Here is a 17,847-nt window from a genome sequence, read left to right as displayed (position 1 = left end):
GAGAAAAGAGAGTGAATGGTTGGAAAATAAAAAGGTCAGAACATAGAGATAATTTGTGAAAATAAAAGTGAGAACGTGGGAAAGAGAGTGTGAGCATGTTTACAAGATTTTGGTGTTTGGAAAAGTAGGTTAAATACTTGCAAAATAATGTGCTTGGAAAGAAAAAGAAATGTGAAAGAGAGAACAATGTAGAAAGTTGCTCAAAGCAGAGCAGCATGTGATGGCCAGACGTCCAGTCACTACTGTTTGATTCAGCTGTAGCTCGTGGCTTTGGTAAATCTATTAGTCTTTTTTGCCTTGCTGTGTTCACAGCTTCAGCATTACCCAACATAGTCTATGTGTAGCACATCACACGATAGATGTACTACCTTAAAATTATTTAAGTCTATTGAAAATGGCAGTAAATTAAGTAAATCGAGTTGCTGTGAAGTGAAGTCAGAGATATATTGAGTAGGAGCAAACAATGGGTCTTACTTAATTGTCTGTACACACAAATTTGTGAGGGAAATCTGTGTGCACATTTTTTTCACAAACACATCATGATGCATCAATAACTTTCATACTAAAATGTGGGGCTGGAAGACTAATCTAAAAGTAATCAAAACATCTCAGTTATGTATGTAACCCTCGTTCCCTGAAGGAGGGACTGGAGATGTAGTCAACTGATAGGGATCATGCTTAGGGAGCCTGTCACCTTTGAGTACTGTTAAAACGAGCCAATGCACATTGGCGTGCGTGAAATGCATCACACACTCCGCCCCCACGGCGCAGGTATAAATACGGAAGTGGATGCACACACACGTTGTTTTTTGCTGAGGAACTGAGCGTAACTCGAAGTCAGCGGTGATCCAGCAATAGTGGCGACGGGACTATGTCTCCGTTTCCTCCTTCAGGGAATGAGGGTTACATACGTAACCGAGACGTTCCCTTTCAGTCGCTCACGTTCAACATAGTCGACGTGTCGACTGATTGGGATCCCAATTAAAACGGCACTAGTGCTGCAACCTTCCAGTGCCTGGACAAAAGCCTTTTGATCCCCCCACATTATTTTTAGGCGGAGATGGAAGTCACTGCTGTTCCACAAGACCACTGGGAAAACGTTATCTTTCGATGGAAAAGAATACGCTGCGGAAGCCACATCCTGCCTGAAGGGAGGTAATGTGGAGAATACACATATGGACTGCGCGGATGACCGGCCAGTACAACATATGGAATGTCACTGGGGTGGCTCCAGCCTACAGGGGGAGACTCAACGGACAGTTCCCTCTGCAGAGGGAAAACACGGGCTCGCCGCAGGGAGCCATACCGTAGAAGAATACACATATGGGATCGCCGTAGGGATCACAACATATGAACCCAGCCTAACACAGGTTTCACCAGTGCATACGAGTGATAGGCCTGCCTTCGGACTTCCGCCACGTCCGTTGCCAAAGGGTATGGAGGACCTCGACAAGGTTCGGCTAATAAGGGGAACTCTACTGGAGCAAGAATTGCGCACGTATCCAGTCCATAGGAGGGGAATGGCACAGCAAGCCGACACTGCGAACCGGGTTTACAGTGAAACTGGCTTCTTGTGAAGGGAGCCCACTGGAAGCAGCGGTTCGACACATAGGCTAGTTCTCTAGTGAACATTATAGGTGTTGCCCAGCCCCCAACTCTATTAACATCTGTTCAGCGAGGTACACTGTGTCAGCGCCTAGGAGGGAGCAATACTCTCACTTAGGAGGAGCTCAGCACCCAGGTGAGCACGTGCATCTTTGGAAATCACCAAGATGAAGGCAACCACATGTAGTGAGCCAACCTCTGCTTGGAAACAGCATTCCTTTCTGCTGGTCTCAGTAACAGACAAGAGCTGGTCTGAGGTCTAGGCTTTTTATTCGGAGCACGTATAATTGCAATGGAGTGGAAGGACAGAGAATAGCCAGGGCTGGGTCTGCCTCCTCCAGGGCAGTGCTTGCAGGCTCACCACCTGGTCCCGTAGGAGAGGTAGGAACCTTGGGCACACATCCAGGCTGAGGTCTCAAATATCTTGAGATTTAGCCGGCCAGATTTCTAGGCTCGATTTGTTGACCGAAAATGCGTGCAAGTCCCCACCCTCTAGATACAGACTAAGCAAGCAGGAGAACTGTTTCTCTAAAAACAGGATTTTTAACTCACTGCCTGCAGGGCTCAAGGGAGGTATCTGCTGTGCGGTAGCACCAGAGATAAGTCCCAAGCGGGTAAAGAGGGGGCGCAAGGCAAATTCAGTTTCCTTGCTCCCCTCAGGAACCTGACGATCAAGTCGTGCCTCCCACGGATTTGTATCCACTGCATCATGATGTGTGTCAATACAGAGGCAACAACATTTTGAGGGGGAGGAGACAGCCCTCACTTCAACCCATTAGCAGAAAAGAAGCATTGAAGTGACTGAACACCTCCGGGATCTCCTCATGGAGAGAAGACTCATCTTCGACGAATAGGTTCCACTTCTAAGGGGGAGTGTGCCTCTTTTTGAGAGGGTGCTCTCACAGAAGTGATGGTCTCTACGGCATTAAAATACTTGCGGTTGTAACTTCCGCGTCACTTTCTTTTTAGAAGGTCTAAACGCGGGTGCCATCATGCCCCATCCCTGTACTCAGAGGAAGGAGTCAGGAAGGGCTGTCGAGAGGAGAGGCCTGGTTGGGCCAATAAGGGGCAACTAGCAAGACCTGCTCCATCTCCTCCCAGCACAGTTGTGTGCAAGAAGGCTCACTGGGGAACGCATTTCTGCGGGGGACCCAGAGGCAGCTGTGGCCAGAGTTTTTTCTGTGTCGAGGGATGTCCACACAGACAGGAGAAAGAACAACTGGCAGAGAGACAAGTCCGGAGGGGCAAAATAAGTAACTGTGCGTCCCCGAAGTGGTCCCAAACAGCTGGACAGCCTGGGGATGGAGACTCCTCTCTCCCTGGGCCATAGGCTGTCATGAGGCTCGTCAGCGGCACCATTGAGCACGGCAGAAGTAATAAGTGAAATGAAGCGACCTCAGAAGATTCTGTCTCCGAGGATGAGGTGCCGGGCGAGTTGTGACATGCTAGGGAAGCGTAGCGCAACGGTCGCAATGTTGTCCTTTCAGACCAGAACAAATTCGCTGAGTAGTGGTGACTCAAAGTGAGATGAACTGCAAGCATCTTGAGGCAATGGATGCCAATGCAGTGCTGAAGTGGTCTTCATATGGAGGAAGCCGAGCGGCTGCGTCTCCTATATGCCCCAGAAGCCTCTGAAGAGTTTCAGTGGGACCCTTTCTCACTTCTATAAAGCACTAACCACCCACACATTCTTTTTTTTAAAGATGTGGTGGACCGAATCCATCTCCAAACTAGAAAAGAGATCCTCAGTCCGTGGACGAGTTTACTCTTTCCCAGTTGACCTGAGGCCACAACTGGCTATGAGCACTTGAAGGGTAGGACTTTGTACTGATACTTCACACCTATCGAACGCATGAACACAGGATGTCCTGTGATGTGGAAGGATAGAGATCTGAAGTACATGTCTCTCAGTTCGAAATCTCTAGACCTTCGGCTTTCGAAAAAGGGCCCGTCTCAATAAACACAGGACCAAGATGGTCGTGACCCACCTCTCTAGGGTACAATGAAGTACAGCCTTATAGAAGCCGGCCTTCAAATCGGCTGGAGGGAGTGGCTGCATTGCGCCCTTCGGCAGTAGACTTCGAAGTGGGCACACAAGACAGGAGCACTGCTCAACACTTAGGTGTGACTAAAGTCACTCATTTTAGGAGCATATTTGCTACACCTAGGTGTGATGAATATCACTGAGCTTGGGCGGAAGCCGAACGAAAAGGAATTGCAAGCCGAGTCTGATGGTATAGTTTGGGGCCATCTGGACTGGTTGGGAAGCTTTTTTGGCTTCCACGAACCGGGCCAGGGGACCACAGACATACCCGAGGTGGAGCAGCGAGGTGGAGGACAGGGACCCGGCTTGGAAGGCCCGAAGGCAGCCCGAAGCAGGGTCTGAGTGTGGTGTAGAACACTTACCTGTCTCCACGAGACGGCCAGGGATGCGTGAGAAGGCGGATGACCGGGTCCTCGAACCGCACCCAACTGCCGTGCTGGCAAACAAGAGGTGGCTGAGGGGCGCAACGTGCAATGCTTTACAGGGTCACACACCGCCAGTCTGGCCCTCTTGGGACCCAGGAACAGAGGAATTTGGTATTTCTCGAGTACCGCTGGACTCCGGGGAGCCAGCGGCGGAACAGTATCCATCTGAAGACCTCGCTCCCCCATCCTTGGGTGCCCTGTGCCTTATGCTTGCCACCTGTATTGACAGCATCTGACACCGGCTGGGCAGCCTGCCTGCGACTGGCCCCACTCTGAGGCCTGGATGGAGGCTTCTGCGGAGGTCCAGCAGGAGCAGGACCGGTGGCAGGTGGACGCCCTCGGCGATGAGCAGGCAGAGGAACTGCCACAGGTGGCGGGATGGAAGCAGCAGCGGGCCGCCTGGGTAGGATATGACGGATGGCCTCCTTCTGCGTTTGGGCGGCAGAGAACTGTTGGGCACAGTTCTCAACCGCATCGCTGAACAGCCCAACCTGGGAAATTGGGGAGTCCAGGAACTAAACCTTGTCCGCATCCGCCATATCAACCAGGCTGAGCCAACGATGGCTCTTCTGGACCACTAAAGTGGACATCACCAGACCGTTCGCGCATGCCACAACACTCGTGCCCCGGAGGGCGTGGTATCCCCCACCGCTCCTCCGTCAAGGATAGTGAGAGGGTAATAGCTACTACTAGGCTGTTTCTGGCAGAGAAAGGTGCCGTCCACAACCTGGTAAGCTCTGCATGCACTTTGGGAAAGAAAGGCACTGCGGCAGCAAGCTGAGAACCAGCGCAGCCTGCTCCGAGATAGCAATCATCCAACTGAGACTGTTCGGGACACGGTGGAGGATTCCACTCGATAGTCATGTTCTTGCAATGAGAACATGAACTATCCTCAAAAGCTGCCTCAGCATGCTGAATATATAAATACACACATATATATATATATATATATATATATATATATATATATATATATAAATAAATACACTCTTCAAAACACGTGATGCAACCATTGTGACCGTCAGACGGGGACAGGGAACGAATGCATCTAGAAACGCACGGAAGGAATGACATCTTGAAAAAGATGCATACGCACCCGTGTTGCTCTTTCAGGAAATGGGACCCATCACCAGTGCCGGAGCACACAGGGGAATGACCGCGGGAGCACACAGGGGAATAACCGCGGCAACACTGAACAGTGAACTGAAACAGTGAAGCACTCGCTTCCTTGCCCTCTAACCAACTGTCAACAAACACACAGAAATGATGCTGTTAAAACACCAGTTGAGAGCTCAGAAGCTTGCGATCACCGCTGCACTCGCGCTGTAGAACCACCAGCACTGGGAGAGTCTTCCAGAAGAACACCGATACACTCGGTCGTTGTAATATAACAACACTCTTCAGAGACATCAACATGAAGACCAATCGACTCCAAAGCGAAAGGCAACTAGTGTGTGCATCCACTTCCGTATTTATATCCACGCTGCGGGGGCTGAGTGTGTGATGCATTTCACACATGTAAATGTGCATTCGCTCGTTTTAATAGTACTCGAAGATGACAGGCTTAGGCCCTAAGCGTAATCCCAATCAGTTAACTACGTCGAACGTGAGCAACTGAAAGGGAACCAAAATTCAGAACCTCTAACCGATGTAATTTTTCCAAAATCCGTGTATCATTTGTTCAGTCGTTTTTTGATTTAATATTGAAAGTAGAAAAATGAGTTCATTTTTCGTTTTTTTTAAAAAAAAAATCCATTTTGTTCAGAGATAGAAAAATGAATAAACATCTTGAATATTCGATTTCTTCACGTAAGCAGTAATGAAACGCCCCTTTCCTCTGATTTGTCAAACCGTTCCGTCATCAGTTCTTCCTCAGTTTCGCACAGCAGAATAAAAGTCCTCCGCTGCTGCAGTTGTGCGGATACTTAACATGTTAATTGCAATTACATTTCATATTTTTCCTCATCAAACAACCAGACTAACAAATGGCTCGACACAACCCGTACCGGAGAGCCTTGTGCCAATGCTTTTTTTCCTTTAGTTGGTCAGAACAAAAGTGGATGTTACTTGTTCAGATGACATTTTCCGGTGAAAATTCATGTGTTGGTCATACTTCCAAAAAGTAGAATCTGTGAGTCCGAATTACAGTATCCACACCAGCGCGGTGACTGACAGCTGCACATTCTCCTCGAAACATTGGATTCATCCACACTGTGCCGTGTCGAGGCACAAGCCACGTAAAGTTATAATAACTGCAATTGCAGATTTCAAACAGAGATGGCGATAAAGAGGAAAAACTCAAGACTGCAGCTTTAATTAGCACAGTGAACGTACACAATAATAATATCATTTATATGGTTGGCAAAAATGGGACACTACATTTTATTCAAAGTCCACTGGATATTTACTAAATATCTTTAATACATTTTGTACAATACACCCTCCCACCCCCCTCCCTACAAAAAATAGACAATAATGAACCTGGTGTCCTCCAAGATTCATTCTTTCTGACAACAAAGAACTTAAATGTGACAAGCTCGTAATTACGACTTCAAAAGTGTGAAGTTGGAAATTTACCATTACATATCAAGGATTATATATACTTAATTTAAAATTATATATACTTTAACTACAGATTATCAATATTTAATACGAGACAGGATACAAAATATATATGATAATATATGATTCTAAAAAAAAGAAATAATGTATGTCAAAAAAGTTAGCTATCACCTTAGTAAATAATTTAATTATTAGATTCCATGTTTGTTTCATTTTACAGTGAATGTTTTTTTATGTTAATTTTATGAAGTTAACTTCAATTTGATTTCTCTGGGCTCCAGCTGTTCTGAATCCCAAAGAGATCTCAATAAGCAGAGTAGCCTTCCTGAGCATTCACTCCTTTCTATTGCTTTCTCCAATTATCGCACTATCTATCTTCTCATTCCTTTGTCCTTTGCTCTCCACAGTGGGACGCAATCACGGAGATGGATGAGCTTAACCGGCCCATCCACACCTTCCAGGTGTGCCACGTAATGGAACCCAACCAGAACAACTGGCTCCGTACGAACTGGATACCCCGTCAGGCTGCACAGAAGATCTATGTAGAGCTTCGCTTCACTCTGCGGGACTGCAACAGCATCCCCTGGGTCTCTGGCACCTGTAAGGAGACTTTTAACCTCCACTACTTTGAGACAGATGAGCCACATGGTGCCAATGCTCATTTTCATCCTAACGAGTATGCTAAAATCGATACTATTGCCGCCGATGAGAGTTTCACACAGACAGATCTGGGCGATCGTGTTCTGAGGCTGAATACCGAAGTGCGGGAAGTAGGACCAATATCTCGTAAGGGTTTCTACTTGGCCTTCCAGGATGTGGGCGCATGTATCGCCCTGGTGTCTGTGAGAGTTTATTACAAAAAATGTCCGTCTACTCTGAGAAACCTTGCCGCCTTTCCTGACACTGTCCCGCGGGTGGATTCCTCTTCATTGGTGGAGGTCAGGGGGGCGTGTGTTGAGAACGCAGAAGAACGTGACACACCCAAGCTGTACTGTGGCGCTGATGGTGATTGGCTGGTGCCGCTGGGCCGTTGTGTCTGCAGCATTGGCTATGAGGAAAGTGATGGTCTCTGTCTTGGTAAGTTCTAACACTAAATCCTGCTTTCTAAATCTCTCTCTATCCGCTATAAGGTTAGCCAGTAATGTTACGTATAAATATATGTACTATATATATACCCTACATTCAAAAGATTGGGGTCGTAATATTTTTAAATGTTTTTGACATAAGTATCTTATGCTCACGATCCTGCATTTATTTGATCAAAACAACTATTGCAATTTAAAATAGGTTTTCTATTTGAATATATTTTATCCTTGATGGCAAAGCTGTTGTACTGTAGCAGCCATTTATCTAGTCTTCAGCATCACATGATCCTTAAATCATTGTAATATGCTAATTTGGTGCTCATTTTAACAAAGGGATAAATATTTTTGTGGAAATCATGATTCATTTACTCAGGATTCTTTGATATGAAAGTTCAAAAGAACAGAATTTATTTGAAATAGAAATATTTTTAAACATTTCCTGACACATAAACTGTTGAATGGTATTGGATGTACATGTATACAATTTTCAACCACAGGAATCTGTAATCTAATCTATCTGTGGTTTTTAATTTTAAAAATATGTCACCAAGGAGAAAACTAAAGCTTACTCTGTCTGCAAACTGTATGGTGGACAAATGCTTCGAGTGCAGCCTTATTGATTATGAAGGGACCTTTAAATTTTGACAAGCCACTCGTGTCCTATATTATAGTCCCACATTATTATAGAATTCAATTGATGTGTGGTCACAGGTGTGCATATCTGTTTGCAACACATTTTTACATGACTCAGAATGTTATTGTGTTGAGACCTTTGGTCTTAACAGTGTTATTATAGCCTAATGCAAAGCCACTGTTTTTGTACTGATGCCTGACTTTTTATTAATTTGTTATGCATAATTTTAAATTTGTGTCTTGGTCCATCAAGGTCAATTAAATACAGTTGTGGTCAGAATTTTGGCACTCCTGGTAAATATGATCAAAGATGGTTGCAAAAATATCTGCATTGTTTTTTCTTGATCTTTCATTCAAAAAATTCACAAAAAATATCTAACCTTTCATTGAAGTAAAACAATTGAAAGTGGGGGGGAAATCACATTATGAAATAAATCCTTTCTGCAAATGTTGGCCATAATTATTGGCACCCTTTTATTAAATAATTTTTGCTACCTCTTTTTGCCTGCATAACAGCTCTGAGTTTTCTCTTCTAATGCCTGATGAGTTTGGAGAACACCTGAAAAGAGATCAGAGACCATTCTTTCATACAGAATCTCTCCAGATCCTTCCGACTGGTGCTGGTGCTTCTTCTCTTCAGTTCACCCCACTCATTTTCTATAGGGTTCAGGTTAGGGCAATGGGACGGTCATGGCAGAAGCTTAATTTTGTGCTCAGTCACACATTTTTGTGTTGATTTTGATGTTTGTTTCGTTTGGATCGTTGTCCTGATGAAAAATCTAACCACGACCCATTATAAGATTTCTAGCAGAGGCCTTCAGGTTTTGATTTTTTATTTGTTGGTATTTGCAAGAATCCATGATACCATATATCTGAACAAGCTGTCCAGGACCTCAAGCAAAATAATATGCCCACAACATTAAAGATCCAGCTGTATATTTAACTGTGGGCATGGGGTGATTTTTAATGCTTTAGCTATTTTATTACAGCCACTTTCTATTTTGTGAAGCTCAACAATCTTTTGCTGCACATCAGAACAATATTCTTTGGTTTTACTCATTGTGATTAATGATTAAGGGAATTTGGCCTTTGTGTAATTTGGCCTCATATTTATACTCCTGTGAAACAAGAAGTCATAACTAGACTATTTCATGATCCTCGTCACCCTGGTGTGCTAAAAAATGTAAATATATATGGGAATATATTTCAGAAACATTTCATAATGTGAATATCAAAGTGATATTCCATACAACAGCACTTGCTGGTGGGACATTGCTTACAGTTAACAAGGTATAAATTTACTCAAGATTTTGGTTACACCACCCATCTCTACTTCGTTTTTGATTGACTGAGAAAATGCCCCATTTCTGACAGCAGATGAAAGTAGATGAGAGAAGGGACAGCCATGATAGAGACATCAGTGATTGACCCGGTTCATGCTGCCGCTGCCTGTGGGGAGGTTTTCTGTACATGTGAGAGAATAGGAGATGGCAATGGCAGTCAGAGGCATCATTACATTCCCCTCATTATCATAGAGTAACTGAGCATTTCTCATGTTCACCATTCTCCAAGTGCTTTAAAGATTCTGTGGTGTGAGATGCACTCATTTTCAGTCTCTTTCTCTGGATTTGTTAGATGCACCAGATGAAGTATCACTCTTAAGATAGCATGCTGTCTGCGATATGATTTAGACTTAGTGAGTAAATCAAAAGCAAAGCTCTGCTGTCACAGGGCCGTTCAGTGTATCTCTACAACCTGCATCCCCCCGTTTCCTGCCACCTCTGTCTCTTTCTTCCATTTTGCACATTATCTAAGCAGATCACTCCTCAGATTAAGGCTGCAATCGCACTGGCACCTGTCAAAGCCCTAATCAAATCCCCAGCGTCAGGGCGGCTCCCACTGCAAAGTGAATCCATAATCAGTTCTCCCCTGCCCATCAGAGACCAGTTGCTCAGCATGGTGTTTGTGTGAGTCAGGGACAGATGCTGAGAAATCGAGAGAAAGACTTTCAGAGTATGTATCGAATTTCATGAAAAACTTCTCAACTGTTGGTGAAGCTGGTGCTATATAGAAGTGAGAAAGGGTCCTACTGAAAGAACCTTTAGAGGCTCCTGGGACATATGGCAGATGCAGGTGCTTGGCTTCCTCCATATGAAGACCGCTTCAGCACTAGCTTCATGATTGAGTCCCGAGGTGACCGTGGCAGAGCGGCACGCCCTGTGTGACAACAGATCACCCCGGCCTGCCACCAAACCCTCAGCCCGTGACCAGACCTTTTGTTTCTCCGGGCCAAACCGCTCCTAGAACGAGGTCCACTAACGCCTACTGAGGGGCCATGTACAAAGGGCATGCTTAAACGGGGCCTGGGTCACCTCCGAGTGCATTGGCATTCATGCCTCGAGTTGTTCCAGTTCACCTCACTTTGAGCCACTGCTGCTTAGCGAGCTGGTACTGGTCCGAGCATCGTGACCGTTGGGCTAAGCTTCCCTCGCACAGTTGGTTTGCCTCTCTGGATTCGTCCCTCTGACAGTTGTGTTATTTCTGTCTGAGCGGACAACCCTTGGACAGACACTGACTCTCAGCTGGCCCCAGGGCGCCGCAGAAATGCGTTCCCCAGTAAGCCTACTAAAAAAACGGCTATGCGATTCATTGTCGCCTGGCGCCTGCTCATGTTCAGTGATTTTCATCAGACTCAGGTGTTAAGCAGAGATGCTCCTGAAGCTCAGTGATCTTCTTCGCATCTAGTGTTGAGCAGTGCTCCTGTCTTGTGCGCGCATGTCACTTGCACCTACTATGCTAGTTCAGGAGTGGAGCAGGTCTTGATAGTTGCCCCTTATTGGCCCAACCAGTTCCCCTCGACAGCCTTCCTGACTTCCCCTGAACACATTTCAGGGATGGCGGGGCGTGATGGAAACCGCGTTCAGACCACTGGAGAGATTCCAGGCCGGTCCTAAAAGGTGAATGCGAAGGTTCAGGCGGCTACCGCAGGAATATGTGGTAGTTACAATCACTTCTGCGAGCACCCCCGAAAAAGAGGAAGTTGTGCCTACACCAACTTATGGAACCTATTCGTTGATTGAGTCTTCTCTCCGGGAGGAGATCCTGAAAGCGTTCGGTCATTTCAGTGCTCTCTTTCCTGCAAGATGGGTTGGAGAGAGGGCTGTGTCCTCCACCCTCAAAATGATGTTGCCTCTATTTTTTGATGTACATCATGATGCAGTAGCATGGGAAACACGTTCTGATCGTCAGGTTCCTGAGGGAGCAAGGGAAATGAATCTCCTTGCGCCCCTCTTTATCCTCTTGGGCCTTACCTCTGGTGCTACTGCAATGCAGAGACCGCCCCTGAGCATTGAGTTAAAAATTCTGTTTTTAAAGAAACCGTTCTCCTGCTCACATGGTCTCTACTAGAGGTAGGGACTTGCTCACTTTCGGTGAATGGGTTGTGCCTGGAATTTAGGCCGGCTAACTCACGAACTGAGACCCTGGCCTGGATATGTGCCCAAGGTTCCTACCTCTCCCTAAAGGTGGGACCAGGTGGTGAGCCTGCAAGCGCTGCCCTGGAGGAGGCAGACTCAGCCCTGGCTTTCTCTGTCCGTCCGGTTCATTGATGTTATACGTGCACAGAACGCAAGCCTTATGACCTCAGACCAGCTCTGGTCTGTTTAGGAAATCAGCAGAAAGGGAAGGATGTTTCCAAGCGAGCTGGCCCACTGAATGGTGGCTGCCTTCATCTTGGTGAAAATCCCGACATGCACGTGTCTACTTGGTGGTGGTGAGCTCCTCTGAAGTGAGTGTGTGCGTTGGCGTTGACACAGAGTGCATCGCTAACAGATATTCTAGAGTTGGGGGCTGGGCTACACCCATAGTCGAACCGCTGCTCCCGTGGGCTCCCTTCTCATGAAGCCAGTTTCACCGTGAGCCCAGTTCGAAGTGTCGGCTTGGTGCGCCATACCCCTCCTATGGACTGGATACGTGCCAAATTCTTGCTCCAGTAGAGTTCCCTCTACTAACCAAACCCTGTTGAGTTCATCCACACCCTCCGGCGTGGTGGAGGAGCGTCCCAAGCGTCCCCAGCCAGGCCTACCACTCGTAAGCATTGTGGAACCTGTGTTAGGCTGGGTCCATATGTTGCAATCCCTACGGTGATACCATATGTGTATTCTTCCACAGTACGGCTCCCTGTGGTGAGCCCGTGTCTTCCCTCGGCAGAAGCCTGCTCTGCCGTAGGGGTGGGGGAAAAAATCGATTCTTAGATGCATCGCGATACGGACGTGGACGATTCTGAATCGATTCACAAATGTCAAAAATCGATTTTCAAATAATTTTTTTTTATTTTTTTTTAGATATGTAGCCTATTTATAATGACGTAATATTGACGGAAGGCAAAAGACAGTACTCTGAAGCGCGGAAGTGCAGTGCCAAGACCGTCTGTCTGTGGCGTGTGCACATAACAGAGACGCGATGGCTGAGTGCGAAATCCAAACACCCTCCTCGTTAAAAGCTGACGACGTGTGGAAATATTTTGGCTTCTATGAAGTTGAAGGGGGAAAGGAGCTGGACAAGAGCCACACTAGTTGTAAGCTTTGTAGAATAAAACTAAAATATTTCGGCAACACGACAAATATGAGAAGCCATATGACACGTTTCCACCCAGAGGAGGAAAAACACTCGGCTGTACCAGAGCCGTGTCTCTCTATGGCTCTGGGCTGTATCGGTGTTCAGACGATTTCTGCTGTCTTGTCGAAAAATGCTACCCAAACGCGAATCGATCACAGATAATGTTGATTCATTGTCTATTGTTTCCATAATGGTGTAAATCTCACAATATTATGACATTGTTATTTCATTTTAATCAGGGTAAGTGTATGGGGGGCATATTTTGATATTTTAAATGAACTAGCAATTATCACATTTGATATAACAAGTAAAAATTATATTATTATATGAAATAAAATTATAATAAAATTCGAAGTTAAGAGTACAGTATAATGTACTGTTTTTATTTTTAAATCGGGTGTGAAAAGTAAAAATTATCATCAAATATTCATCTTTGACCTGTCAAAGTTTCCTACAAGTCTCCACAGCAAGGATGCATAGATTTATGGGCGTGGTAAGCAGAAGAAAAATGAGTCTGCACATGTGCATAACCAGTAAGTAGCACATCTCAATGGGTAGCATGAATCGTCAGAACACCTGTCGTTGTTATATTATTAATTTGCTACAAGTATGCTCATGCTGCTAGTTCAAGCACACATTTATTTTCCTGTTGGTTCTTTGCAATTTTAATAAAAATATATTGTACTTTAATTCTTTATGGGTCATTGCTTTGTACTTTTAAAGCAAAGTATTTATATTCTCACACACACACAAAAAGATTCAGATAATCGATAATCGCTTTAGAATCGAATCGCAGGCCTCTGAATCGTAATCGAATCGAATCGTGAGGTGCCTCGAGATTCCCACCCCTACTCTGCCGTCACTGTCCGGTTGAGTCTCCCCCCGTCATAGGCTGGAGCCACCCCAGTGAGAAAATTTCATATGTTGTACTGCACTGTCTTCCGCCCAGTTCATATGTGTATTCTCCACATGTTACCTCCCTTCGGGCAGAATGTGGCTTCCGCAGTGTCCCTTCCTTCCATGTACAGGGAACGCTTTCCCAGTAGTCCTGTAGGAACGGCAGTGACTTCCCTGGCCTAAAGCCCTGTCCCTTCTCCGCCTTAAATCACGGGCGGATCAGGAGGCTTCTGTCTAGGCACTGGAAGGTGGCAGCACTGGGGCATGTTCAATAGATTCCCATTTCAGTCGATGTCGACTACGTCTGACGTTCTCGACTGAAAGGGAATGTCCTGGTTGCGTATGCAACCCACCGTTCCCTGAAGGAGGGAACGGAGGACGTAGTCCCCTTGCCACTACTGCTGGGCCATGTCCTCTGTTCCCTCCTTCAGGGAACGGTGGGTTGCATACGCAACCAGGACGTTACATTAACATCAAATGGAGACTTATGCTTGAGTCTCCTGCTTCTCACACTTGTCTCCTAAGACAAAAACAAAAATCTAACTCTCTCACAGGGCTACCCCTTGAGGAAACAAAAGGCTCTCCTGAGAATTAACATTTGAACTTTATTTTGCATATGTAACAGCAACATTCGAGATGCACCACAGAGTGCAGCTCACACCTCATTTTTACAGTCTCATCATCTCCCCCTGCTCCCCCTTTCTCCTCCTCGCCTACAACTCACTGAAAACCCATGCAATGCTAAGTGTGTCCAAAAGTAACTATACATGTTTGGTATCATTTAAAGTGTCTCAGTGCCCCTGGTAAAATGGTCTCATTCTCCCAGCCATAATGAAAAGCTAAAAGAAGTAATAAAACATGAGAAATGTTGTGTGCCCCTTAAAGGTGTGCCCTCCCCCAGATCCTCCATTCAAACTACCTCCTGTATGTAAATAAGTATTCTCAAAATCTAATTTTAATGACAGACACCACCATTTGGTAAGCATATTGAATTATCTGGGTTTATAAGGAAAATTGGCAAAAGGTATAGACTTCCCACACAATTGCTGTGTGTAGTTTTTCGTTGCCAGGTACATATGTAATAACAACAATTCAGAAATCGAGGAATTGTAGAAATATGTTTGAACGATGATTTTTATTCTATGAATTGGATTTTGAATTGTAAACATTTGATTTTATTATGACTGACTCTGAAATTGTTTTCCCAAGTAGATTAAACGGATTAGTATGTTACAGCAAGTCTGCGTCAGATTAGTGACGACTAATATTTGGCACTAATTCAAGTGTACTTGGTTTTGCAAAGACGAAGTGAATGTGACCAATCTCAGGTGTATAGCAATTACCTCTGTTTAGTGACTGAAGCTGGCGAGATTGTGATAGTGAGACCCACAAACAAGGCGTGAGGACCTCTGAGCGACATAGCTTTCTAATATGAACGGGTAAAATATAAGTAAAGAGTTAAAAAGAATAATAAAACATTCACTCACATTTAATGATGCTCTGATATCATTAAAACCTTTTTCATTTATGGAGTCAGATGAAATAACGAGGTAATACATATGAGAAAATGTATTTCATTTAATCTTGTAGTGTTGCGTAAAAGGAAATACAGTAACGCACAGAGACCTTCACCCATCCTATCGGAAACCCCCATTTGGACCGATAAATGGGCTTACATAATGGTCCTTTAAAGTTTTAGAAGAGATCCCATCATCATCATCATCATCATCATCATCATCACCATCATCATCAAAAAATGTGCTCAGATTTTTGTCCTAAACTAAAGACTCCGGACTATATTGGATGTTAATATCCAATATAGGATATGTATATAGTTCGTTCCTGATTTTTTTACTTTCTGAAAAAAAAAAATATTTATAAATGATTTTCACTGTATATAGTCTAAAGTATGAAAGAAATGTATGTAATTTTTTCAGAATAACTAATTTCTACATTAAACACAACAATACGCCTTCAAATTCGCGACTCTCCTATGATTAAAGGCGACACTTCCGGTTTTCTTCCCACCGGAGCCGCACTTTCGATTTCAAAATAACGGCTGCGTGAAATAAGCGTATTCTCTTATTGTGTGTAAGAAATTAAGAGTGACTTTAACCTTATTTCTGCTTAACTTCACTCTTAATATAGGCTTAAACTCTGATTTTATGAATTGTTTTTTACTTTGGTGCATTTAAAGTACTTGACTTGGTGCACAATTTGTAAAGTCGTTGCACTCTCTTCTAAACATGAAATGAGACCAATTTGAAAGCTCCTCTAGCTGAGAAAAGTATAAGCCTTTGTGTGATGTTGTTGAGATCCTATCGGAAACTTAGGAGGGGACAAATATGAGACCACTGGGGTCTTTAGTTTAGGAGAAAAATCTGAGCACATGATGAGATCTCTTCTAAAACTTTAAAGGAGACCATTGTGAGAGACCAAGTGTGAGAAGCAGGAGACTCAACTAAACATCTCCATTTGATGTTGAAGTACCCTCATTTTTGTCTTGGAGAAACATTTGAGATGTTTCTTTCCTCTGGGATAGCATGCACAATTAAATATCCAACATTTAACGATACCGATAAACAAATCTAATATTGGCTAAGCAATATGGTGACGATATACTGTGCATCCATATTAAAAAAAAGTTGTTTTAACCACAAGAAACAACTTTCTTAGTAGCTCTTAAAAACTCCTAACATGGTTCTCTCCCAACTTTCTGAATTTGTTTGCTCTTCAGCTCCCTTGGCATTATGGGACATCAGAAGTGTCCACTGTTTGCACACTTCAGACTCCCATCAGATGCAGTACATCATCCTGATATTGTATATTATTGAGTCTATAAAACACGTCAAAACTCCACAAAGCACAACAAGCGTATCAATGAGAGCACTCGTTTGAACGGTACACACAGACCGGACATTTGACTGCACATTTTTTATTTTTATATTATTGAGACTGCTTGCAATTGCAATGCAACAGACTACAGGACATACATTAAGCCCTTTAAATAAAAGGGTTATTGTGCTGTTTACGCTGTCATATACAATATGAGAGCCTGCCCAGCAGCAGGAAAACCAGATTGGGTTGACGATTTCCAGCCCAAAAGCCCACTCCAAGAACACTGTCAAAATATCATGTTATTGTCATGTCAATCAAGGTTGATAAGCACCATTTGTATCTCCTTAAAACAAAATCTTGATGACAAAATAAAATAAAAATAAATAAATTTCCCAGGAAAATGGATCAAAACAGCACAAATACATTGAAGAGAATTTGCAAATATGACTAAAATGCCCAGGTGGAAACGGTCAAAATGAAAAAAGAAATTGCCCGATGACTTTAACCCTCGGAAAACTCATTCTTAATTTTTAATGTCAACAGTAAAAGTTAAGCCAATTCAAGCACAAAAAGTGCCCAATATAAGTGATTGGAATAAGCAACATAATTAGCAGGCAATTCACACACATAAATGCACACACCACAGCCAAAATGTGTCATTCATTGATACATGCTGTACAGTAATCCGACAACAATAAATTAACAACAACAAGAATGCGCTTACCTTTGTGTTGCGCTTTGACTTCCGATAGAACTACAGTACATCTTTCGTGAAGTACATATTGTAGAACATGACGCAGAACTTAGCACAGTCAAAACTGATTAATTGTTGATTCAAACCTCTTTCAGCAGCTGTCGGGGATGAGTAGAGTGCAGTTTGGATGGTTCAAAAGTTGCAGATGTCCTGATCAGTGTAAACATGACGATGTACAGATAGTGCCATATTCGATTTCAATTAAGTTATTCAACTGTGCTATTTATAGTTATTTATAGGCCTATTTATAAAGAGCCATTTGTGTGATCTCCCACCACAGGTGTAATCCACGTTTTGAGAGTTGGGTCACTCTCCCACTCTTTACTATAGTTACAACTTACTGTATATGTATGCCACTCTGCGATGGGCCTGTGTGTTTAGTAACGT

General features: G+C 44.1%; 1 protein-coding gene and 1 long non-coding RNA gene across 4 annotated transcripts in view; both read left to right on the top strand.

The window, feature by feature from the left end:
- LOC143753942 (uncharacterized) overlaps window positions 1-17,847 on the top strand; it is a 341,178-nt gene that overhangs the window by 136,722 nt on the left and 186,609 nt on the right. The gene's annotated exons all lie outside the window — the stretch shown is intronic.
- Window positions 1-17,847, top strand: part of epha6 (eph receptor A6) — a 229,186-nt gene that overhangs the window by 71,665 nt on the left and 139,674 nt on the right. For all 3 annotated transcript variants that reach the window (XM_077246785.1, XM_077246784.1, XM_077246786.1), the window contains one exon: window positions 7,044-7,713. In XM_077246785.1, coding sequence (XP_077102900.1) covers window positions 7,044-7,713 — 670 coding nt within the window. The remainder of the gene's footprint in view (window positions 1-7,043; window positions 7,714-17,847) is intronic.

This window comes from Siphateles boraxobius, unplaced genomic scaffold (assembly GCF_051911475.1).
Source record: "Siphateles boraxobius isolate OS27281-9 unplaced genomic scaffold, OSU_SipBor_1 29, whole genome shotgun sequence".
Taxonomy (NCBI): domain Eukaryota; kingdom Metazoa; phylum Chordata; class Actinopteri; order Cypriniformes; family Leuciscidae; genus Siphateles; species Siphateles boraxobius.
Note: the sequence above shows the minus strand (reverse complement) of the source record. Positions and strands in the feature narration are given on the sequence as shown.